The sequence below is a fragment of the Hypanus sabinus genome, unplaced genomic scaffold, assembly GCF_030144855.1.
Source record: "Hypanus sabinus isolate sHypSab1 unplaced genomic scaffold, sHypSab1.hap1 scaffold_43, whole genome shotgun sequence".
Taxonomy (NCBI): domain Eukaryota; kingdom Metazoa; phylum Chordata; class Chondrichthyes; order Myliobatiformes; family Dasyatidae; genus Hypanus; species Hypanus sabinus.
Genome location: NW_026781307.1, coordinates 1053276 through 1063275, shown reverse-complemented (window position 1 = coordinate 1063275; position 10000 = coordinate 1053276). Strand labels below are relative to the sequence as shown.

The 10000-nt window shown below is 46.5% G+C and overlaps 1 protein-coding gene across 1 annotated transcript in view; it reads left to right on the top strand.

Moving 5' to 3' along the window:
* The window catches only part of LOC132388879 (GPI-linked NAD(P)(+)--arginine ADP-ribosyltransferase 1-like), a 2933-nt gene extending 207 nt beyond the window's left edge, over positions 1 to 2726 (top strand). The window contains exon 2 of the mRNA XM_059961313.1: positions 1827 to 2726. Within this exon, the coding sequence (XP_059817296.1) occupies positions 1827 to 2659 (833 nt within the window). The 3' untranslated portion in view covers positions 2660 to 2726. The remainder of the gene's footprint in view (positions 1 to 1826) is intronic.
* The last annotated feature ends 7274 nt before the right edge of the window (positions 2727 to 10000 follow it).

Below are 10000 nucleotides of genomic sequence, written 5' to 3'. Positions count from 1 at the left end.
AAATCGCAACTTTTGCAATCCAGTTGGGAACATACTTCCTAAATTTGGGTAAAATCCAGACCGCATCCATTCTATCACCACACACATTCGAGTCACTCTCCTGCGATTAGTCCACCCATCCGGCATCAACCCGTCCTAAACCCGGACGTGTCATGTCCGCCCCCAGGAACGCGGCGAGGGTGTGCGTCGAATTCATAAGGGGGCGAACTAAGCCTTTCCAGCTCACTTTCTTTAAGCGCTCGACACTCCGTTATCATCCCCCCTGTGATTCATCAGTTGGAAATTTTCAGGGCGGTAGGAGAGGGGTGCGAAGCAGATTGGGGTAATCAAGCGGGCAACAGTCCAGAGCTTCTACCCCCTGTTAATGCTCGGAGTGTGACGGGAAGGGCTTCTGTAAACAGTTCCTGACACATTTCCAGTGCTGACTGAGATACAGCGTGCTGAGATAAAGTACCGGATGGAAATCCCACCCACTCTGGCCTCACTATGCTGTCTTCCGAGACTGACTATGTCTGGTACCTTTGATATTCTGAGAGAAGCCTCGGCGGTATCGATTTCATCCGGCGGGTGTTGAGTACGTGGAATGTACTGCCGGAGAGTATGATGGGATTAGAGTCATGGAGGTTACTTAAGAAGAGTACAGACTTTATATGAATCTGTTGTTTAATACCAGGACCGCACCTTTGGAAGGATGTGATAGCACCAAATGTAGAGGGAGGAAAATTCATTGCCTGGGGAGGCAAAGTTCAGTCATTTGATTGTTTACACTGGAGTTCAAAGGGACATGGCTGAAACATATTGCGAAAGGATTATTATTTTGGAATCGACGGCAGAAATGCCTTCCCCATCTCAGAGGCATATAAACTGGAGTTGGGAGATCTAAGGATGGAAGATTTAGAGCGGTCTTGCGGGATCCCTTCTTCACCCAGACAGGTGAGAGCATCTGGGGCACACTGCTGGGGATCAGCAGAGGAAGCAGATTTCCGAACATCATTCAGGAAGTGTCCCGACGTAGAGCTGAATCATCCAGGCGTCGGTATCTACCGCCGATCTGCTGGAAGATGGAGTTGATGTAGGTGGGGGCCCAAAATCCGTCTCTCCGACAATTGGGGGTCAGAGCGTCATAGTGTGACACGGCACGAGAACAACCGGCCATTAAGGCCGAGAGGCCGATCTGAGTTTGGTTCCTGTCCCGCCAATTAAGTCTTGTCTTTGATTACTCGCTGGTTACCTTTTTTGATGTTGGCGTTGATGATCACATGACTATGATTGTTCTTTACTTTTTTTTTCCGCGAAGCAAGTGGGTTGCCACCACATTCCTTTACGGACCGGGTGACCCCAGGCATTTCTGCCCACGAGCCGCTGCGGCTGCTTCAGGTGAACCTGATCGGGGAGCAAAGCAAGTTCGACACTTAGGCCGGCGAAGGGAGAGAACTTTTACAAGTCCTTAAGTAAAGTCCTATCTCCAGCCCGTCTATGTCTGTCCATGTACCTGTGCAATGACGCTTCAAATTTCCTCTGAGCGGCGGCTCCGTCCGGGTCATATGAATGCATGTTCTCTGTGGTGGAAAATTCCCGCGCGGTTTCCCATTAAATCGCCTACAACCCCAAACCTTGTTCTTCATGATGCATCAAACCTCGGGAAAGGATTGTTGTTTATGCCCCTGTGACGCTGATTATGCCCCTCTTAAGTTTATACAACTCTAGATATCACCCGTGTCTCCCCCCCACCCCCTCCCCCCCCCCCCGTCAAACGAATAACGTCCTGTCTCGTTGTACCCTTGTGCATAACGCAGCTCTGATTTCAAGTTTCTATCCGTGTATAGGTCGGGGGAATGTAGACAGGAACACCGGGAACAACGAGGATGACGTCATCATACTGAGCATGATGAATGACTCTGCCGCTTACATCTACACCCAGAACGAAGAGACCGACCGCTTGGCCACTGAATATCTCGCAAAGGAGCGTGAAATTAATAAAGCGCTTGACAACGCATGGAAGAATGCACTTGACCTAAGAGAAAACGACCCGCGGCTGAGAAATGTCTCAGTACCCCGGGGGCTCAGAGAACAACACGTGGTGGCCTTAATTGCCTACACGCTTCCGAATAATTTATGTAGCAAGTTCAATGAGGCGATGAGGAAGTACGGGGCTAACGACTCCGTCTACGCGGAGAAATTTCATTTCAAAGCATTCCAGTATCTTCTCTCCGTTGCCATCGAGAGAGTGAGGGAGGACTCAGGATTGACACCCCAGCCGACCTACAGAGGAATGCACAAAGAGTCATTTGGTGAGGTGGGATCTAGAATGAAATTTGGTTATTTTGCTTCGTCCTCTCGCACCAGATTGACGAGGTTTGGCAACAAAACAATGTTTACAATGTTCTCTCAGTACGGTGCCCAGATACAAAATTACTCGTTTTACCCCGATGAGGAAGAGGTTCTGATTCCGCCATATGAAGCGTTCAAAATCACGAGTTACGAACCGCGTACTGACGGAGTTGATATTTCTCTCCAGACGGACGGGAAGGCTGGGATCCGGGTAAGGGTGGAGAGGGGCAGTAAAGGCGAGATGATTGTGCTGCGGTGTGAGGGGACCGGCATTTTCCCAATGGCGTGGCTGTGCATCCTGGCGCTGTTGGCTGAGTTTTCGATGTAATTTATGCGTAGAATTTCTGGTTAGGACTTTATCTAACATTGACACATATTGTGGGGAAGGTTGGGGGGCGGTCACACACACACACACACACACACACGCACCCACTGATCCTCACTGGCGGACGGCCACACACACACACACACACACACACACACACACACTGACCCTCACTGGCGGACGGTCACACACACACACACACTGACCCTCACTGGGGGACAGTCACACACACACACACACTGACCCTCACTGGGGGACGGTCACACACACACACACACACACACACACACACACACACACACAATGACCCTCACTGGGGGACAGACACACACACACACACCCCCACACTGACCCTCACTGGGGGACGGTCACACACATACACACACACACACTGACCCTCACTGGAGGACGGTCTCACACGCACACACACGCACGCGCACACACACACACACACACACACACACACACACACACACACACACACACACACACAAACACACACTGACCCTAACTAACAAATTTGATAGCGAGCAGCCTCCGTGTAGAACAAAAACATAGTCTAACATTTCATGTCCCAAATTATACTTCTTTTATTTTGATTTTCTAACGGCAGGTGCATTAGTTAGTTCCACTCTTACTGTTCACTATTTCAATCGTTTACCTTTCTTCTCTCATTTGTCCAACATTCCTTGTTGTGGTAACGCCGTGTCCTCACTTGTCCAGCTTTGCCCCCACAGCATTGTGCATAATTCCTCTTAATCCAACACCAGCCTATACCGAGTCAAAATTCATAGCTATGGGCGACCAAAACTTCTTAAAGTTATGCCAATGGCAACTTCAAGCTTGCTTGCTGAGACGCGAATTCTAAAGAGAGGATCTCATTTGCGCTCTTAACTACCCTAGCTACCACTTCGATAACTTCCATTTCATTCCACATCTGCTATCTGATCTACTCCCAGGATCTTGCCAATCGCTGTGTGTTGTCCAGCCTCCCCAGTCCTCACCAAATTGATTGACAGCCGCCCTCCGCCCCCAAAGACCTTTCCGATGTCGTTTCGGCCGCTTCATCGCTACCTATCTCAATAATTGAACAATATCGTCCTGCGGGCAAAGGCGGCACTTGCAACAACAGCGCTGTTCTTGGTTGCTCATAGATTTTACAATTGGCGACCAAACCCTCTTAAGTGCGCGACCAAGCCCATGGGGGGGGGGGGATGTAAATTATTTCGGTTTATTTCAGTTTACTCAATTGGACCTCAGACTGGTTTAAGGAATTTGAACTGGACTGGCCCCAAGCTTGATCACCCGGCCAGTGCAGATGCATCACTGTGATAGAACATTCAATTGCAGGTTAAGAAAGGGGACACCGAGTGTGTGAAAGGAAATGCCTTCACTCCAAAACCGTTCAAAACCCCGGGTGTAATGTTGAGATATGTCTTTAAATTGTGCTAAATTAGCATTATTATAAGCCACTTTGGTCCATCTTTATAGACGATACTGAATCATAGAACATAGAATAGTACAGCACAGTACAGGCCTCTCAGCCCACAATGTTGTGCCGACCCTTAAACCCTGCCTCCCATATGTCCCCCCACTTTAAATTCCTCCATATACCTGTCTAGCTGTCTCTTAAATTTCGCTTGTGTATCTGTCTTCACCGCAAACTCAGGCACCAAGCACTCTCTGAGTAAAAACCCTTTCTCTAGTATACCCCTTGAACTTCCCACTTCTTACCTTACAGCCACGTCCTCTTGTATTGAGCAGTGGCGTCCTGGGGAAGAGGCTGGCTGTCCACTCTAAATATTCCTCTTAATAACTTGTATACCTCTATCATGTCTCCTCTCATCCTGCTTCTCTCCAAAGAGTAAAGCCCTAGCTCCCTTAATCGCTGATCATAATGCATACTCTAAACCAGGCAGCCTCCTGGTAAGTTTCCTCTATACCCTTTCCAATGCTTCCACATCCTTCCTTTAGTGAGGCGACCAGAACTGGACACAGTACTCCAAGTGTGTCCTAACCAGTGTTTTACAGAGCTGCATCATTAACTCGCGAGTCTTAAACTCTATCCCTCGGCTTATGAAAGCTAACACTCCATAAACTTTCTTAACTACCCTGTGTACCTGTGAGGCAACTTTCAGGGATCCGTGGACAAGTATCCCCAGATCCCTCTGCGCCTCCACACTACCATGTATCCTGCCATTTACTTTGTACTCTGCCTTGGAGTTTGTCCTTCCAAAGTGTACCACCTCACATTTCTCTGGGTTGAACTCCATCTGCCACTTCTCAGCCCACTCCTGCATCCTATCAGTGTCTTTCTGCAATCTTTAACCATCTGCTACACTATCCACAGCACTACCAACCTTTGCGTCTTCTGCAAACTTGCCAACTCACCCTTCTACCTCCACATCCGGGTCATTAATAAAAATCATGAAAAGCAGAAGTCCCAGAACAGATCCCTGTCGGACACCACTAGTCACAACCCTCCAATCCGAATGTACACACTCCACCACGATCCTCCGCTTTCTGCAGGCAAACCAATTCTGAAACGTCCTGGCAAAGGTTCCCTTGATCCCATGCCTTCTGACTTTCTAAAAAAAAAATGCCTACCGTGTGGAACCTTATCAAATGCTGGAGATTATTTGATTGCTTATTTGTAGATAATTTAGTTGTGATTTTCTACCCATTCTCTATTAATCAACCGAGATCCTGCTGATAAATTGAAATTGTGGAACAAGCTCTGCTCCGCTCGGACACTGTCACAAACATGGCATATTAAACAAACATTATGAAACTAAAAATATGAGGTCTCAATTAATTTACTTCCAATTTACCAAATGCGAAAATTTTGACCAAGTATACACGGTCCATCCACTAAAGGTTTGTTCCTAAATATAAATCTCCCGTTCGCTTAAAGACTGACAGAGCGCATGAACCAACAATGAACCGCGGGAGTCACTGAGCAGAATGAGCAAAAGGTCGAAGGTTATGGCGTCCTGGGGAACGCGAGTAATAGCATTCCACTGAATAGCGAGCATGTCGTCAGCGGTCGCCCCGTGGTTAGTGGACGAACCAAGTCATGTGGAATACCTCAAATCTGGCCACACATCCGGCCAGGCATTAGTTCATAACAGTTATTCCAGTTGTACCGGGAGGCTGATGGAAGTAGATAATCGGAACCAGTTTCTGCCGGATTAACTATTAGAAACATTTCCCTTCACCTACGTCTACAAAGGACTAACATAGACGCTCTCAACATTTTCAAGGTTCGAGATTATTCTGCAGTACCACATGTGGTGAAGAGGTGAATAAATAAAAACGATTCATACACCCGGAGCAAAACATAGGCAAAAGACTGGAGGAACTCGGCAGACCAGGCAGCATCCATTAGGGAAAAAGTAAAGAGTCGGCGTTTCGGGCCAAAACCCTTGGGCAGAACATAAAACGTAGACTCTTCACTCTTTTTCCACAGATGCTGCTGGCTGGTTGCTGATTTCCTCCATCTGTCTGTGTGTGCGTGTGTATGTGTGTGTGTGTGTGTGTGTGTTTTTGTGTGTTTGTGTGTGTGTGTGTGTGTGTGTGTGTGTGTGTGTGTGTGTTTTTGTGTGTTTGTGTGTGTGTGTGTGCGTGCGTGTGTATGTGTGTGTGTGTGTGTGTTTTTGTGTGTTTGTGTGTGTGTGTGTGTGTGTGTGTGTGTGTGTTTTTGTGTGTTTGTGTGTGTGTGTGTGTGTGTGTGTGTGTGTGTGTGTGTGTGTGTGTGTGTGTGTGTGTGTGTGCGCGTGTGTGTGTGTGTGTGTGTGTGTGTGTGTTGCTCGGATTTCCAGAGTCTGCACATTTCCGCTTGCTTGTCGATCGTTACTCCGGATCTGATGCAGCACAATGCATTAGCTTAAAACAGCTCAGTTAAAGGAGATAGAATAATATACATAAAAGATATCCTATGAAGCGCAATGTACAAGTAAATTGAGGGTTACATAAAATTAACATAGACACATGGACTAACAGTATATGACGCTCCACTATAAGTGTGAGTTGGTTCATTTTGATGGGTCAAATGTGATGGCAGAATATAGTACTAAAGGCCAGACTTTCTTGGCGGTGTGGAGGATCAGAAGGAGCTTGGCGTCCGAGTCCAGAGGACACTCAAAGCTTCTGTGCAGTTTGATTCTGTGGTGATGAAGCCTTCAGGTACGTTGGCCTTCATCTACCGTGGCATTGAGTTTAACATCTGAGAGTTAATGCTACAGCTAGATAGGACCCTGGTTAGACCCCACTTGGAGTACTGTGCTCAGTTCTGGTCGCCTCACTACAGGAAGGATGTGGAAAACATAGAAATGGTGTCTTCCTACTGAAGAGAGATCAGCGACAGATCCTTAGAATATTACAGCACGGAAACAGTCCTTTCTGCCCTTCTTTGCTGTGCCGAAACATTTTTTTCTGCCTACTTCCACTGTCCAGCACCAGGAACATATCCCTCCATACACCTCTAATCCATGTACCTGTCCAAGCTTTTCGTCAATGTTAAAAGTGAGCCCACATTTACCACTTCATCTGGCAGCTCATTCCACACTCCCACCACTCTCTGTGTGAAGAAGCTCCCCGTAATGTTCTCTTTAAACCTTTCCCCCTTCACCCTTAAACCACGTCCTCTATTATTTTCACCCCTAGCCTCAGTGGAAAAAGCCTGTTTGCATTCACTCTATCTATACCCATCATAATTTTATACACCTCTATCAAATCTCCCTTCATTCTTCTACGCTCCAGGGAATAAACTCCTAATCTATTCCACCTTTCTCTATAACTCTGTTTCTCAAGTTCCTGCAACATCCTTGTAAACGTTCTCTGAACTCTTTCAACCTTATTATTATTCTTCCAGTAATCCGGTGAACAAAACTGCACACTATACTACAACTTCCTCCTCACCAATGCCTTGTACAACCTCACCATACCATTGCAACTCTTATACTCAATACTTTATTTTATAACGGCCAATGTGCCAAAAGCTCTCATTATGATCCTGACTACGTGTGACGCCGCATTCGGGGAATTTTGTATCTGTATTCCCTTGAGAGTTCAGCATCACCGAACAGTGTAGAACGCTCTACGTCCCAGTGAGACTGTGAATAACTGAACCAACCTCTTTTTATTCCTATATTCCTGAACACAGTTACGCTTGTCGTGAGAAGGCCGCGTTTGCAGGAGAAAAAAAATCCAACATCTCAATAAAACAAACCGAGATCTCTGGGTGCATTTAAACACAAGTTTACAATAATTAAGGATTTGGCGGCCAAGAGGAAGGGGTCAGAACCATTCAGCAGCAGATCAGAGATAGTGAATGGGAGAGGGGGCAGGTTGGTTGGCCGAATGACCCATTGCCTCTGCAGCCAGCACAAGAAGAGGAGGTAATGTTGCAATTGAACTGTCAGATTGCACCACAGGGCAAGCTGGACGCCGACATGCTGACCCGATTCCAGCAGCAGCGGATCTCAGAAAGCGTTTTCTTCGAATTGAAAACAGGAACTGCAGAACAAACGATTCAAGACGAAAGTGGGCAAAGCCAACAGTGTCGGTTCCTGCGATTGCTGATTTCGAAGTATTTGCTTGCAACAGGTATTTTGGTTGTGACAGCTCCGTGTAAGAGACCGAGAGACGCACGATTAAACCCCAAAAATATTGGTAAACGCAAAACAAAGGCGGGCTACACCGTGGAAATGTTTGCGATCGATAATCTTTACCCCACTGGTGCGTACCTATAATATAGAAATACTGATAATATGGACTGGAATGTTGGGAAATGCCTGACAAAGAGTCAAATTGAAAATAAAACATTAGTTTGACAGCGGGAGGCTGTCCTGAGAAACACGATTTATTAATATTTGAAAGGCTATGATATGTTTAGGAATTGTCAGCATGGCTTTGTCAAAGGCATTTCGTACCTTACGGACCTGATTACATGTTTTAAGGATGTGAAAAAAAACATATTGATGAAATTAGAGCAATAGATGTAGTGCATATGGATTTGAGTAAGGGACTTAATAAGTTTCCTCATACAAGGCTTATTGAGAAAGGAAGGAGAGATGGGATCAAACGGGACCTGGCTTTATCGATCCAGAAATGGCTTGCCTGCAGAAGGCAAAGAGTGTTTGTAGACAGGACAGATTCTGTATGAAGATCGGTGACCATTCGTGTGCCTTGGGGATCTGTTCTGGGGCCCCTTTTCTTCGTGATATTTACAAATGACCTGAATGAGTAAGTGGAACATTGGTTTGTAAATATGCTGATGGCAGACGGTAGGGGGTGTGGTGGACAGTGTGGAGAGCTTTCAGAGGTTACAGCGGGAGATCCATAGGTTGCCAAGGAAGTTTGAAAAGTTCCAGCCAAATACGCGTGAAGTGGCTCATTTTGCTAGGTCAAACATAACGGCAGAATATGGTCTCAATGGTAAGACTCTTGGCAATGTGGGGTTTTGCGCGATTCAGCGGGATTTTGGGGTCCGAGTCTATCGGACACTGAAAGCTGCTGCGTAGGTTGACTGTGTGCTTCAGGAGGCACACGGTGCATTGGCCTTCATGAATCGTGTCATTGAGTTTAAGAGCCGAGAGTTAATGTTACAGCCACATAGGACTCTGGTCAGACCCCACTTGGAGTACTTTGCTCCGTTCCGGTCGCCTCACTACAGGAAGGATGTGAAAATCTATGGAAATTGTGCAGAGGTTATTTTCAAGGATGTTACCTAGATTGGGGAGCGGGCCTTATGAGAATAGTTTGAGTGAACTTGGCCTTTTCTCCTTGGAGCGACGGAAGATATGATGTGACCTGATAAAGGCGAATAAGTTAGTGAGAGGCATTGATCGTGTGGATAGTCAGAGGCTTTTTCCCAAGTCAAAAATAGCGAACACGCGACTGCGCAGTTTTAAAGAGCTTGGAAGTAAGTACCAAGGAGATGTCAGACATAGTTTTTTTTTACGGAGAGGATGGTGAGTGGGTGGAATGGGCTGCCGGCCACGGTGATGGAGGCGGATGCAACAGGGTCTTTTAAGAGGCTTCTGGACAGTTATATCGATCTTAGGAAAATAGAGGGCAACGGGTAACCCTAGTTATTTTCAAAAGGCATTACATTTTCGGCACAGCATTTTGGGCCGAAGGGTCTGTATTGTGCTGCAGGATTTCTATGTTTCTAAAATTCCGGATTGTCATTGCAGACCCTTTATGAAGTCTTATGACTGCTACGTTCTGTGTTCTTGCGCTTAAATGCAGAGAGCTGTCACGCATTTTCACAACGAGTTAATTTCTCTGAGTAAAAAGGACTATTAGGTCTGACGGGACTATGTCGTAGGGCATTAACCC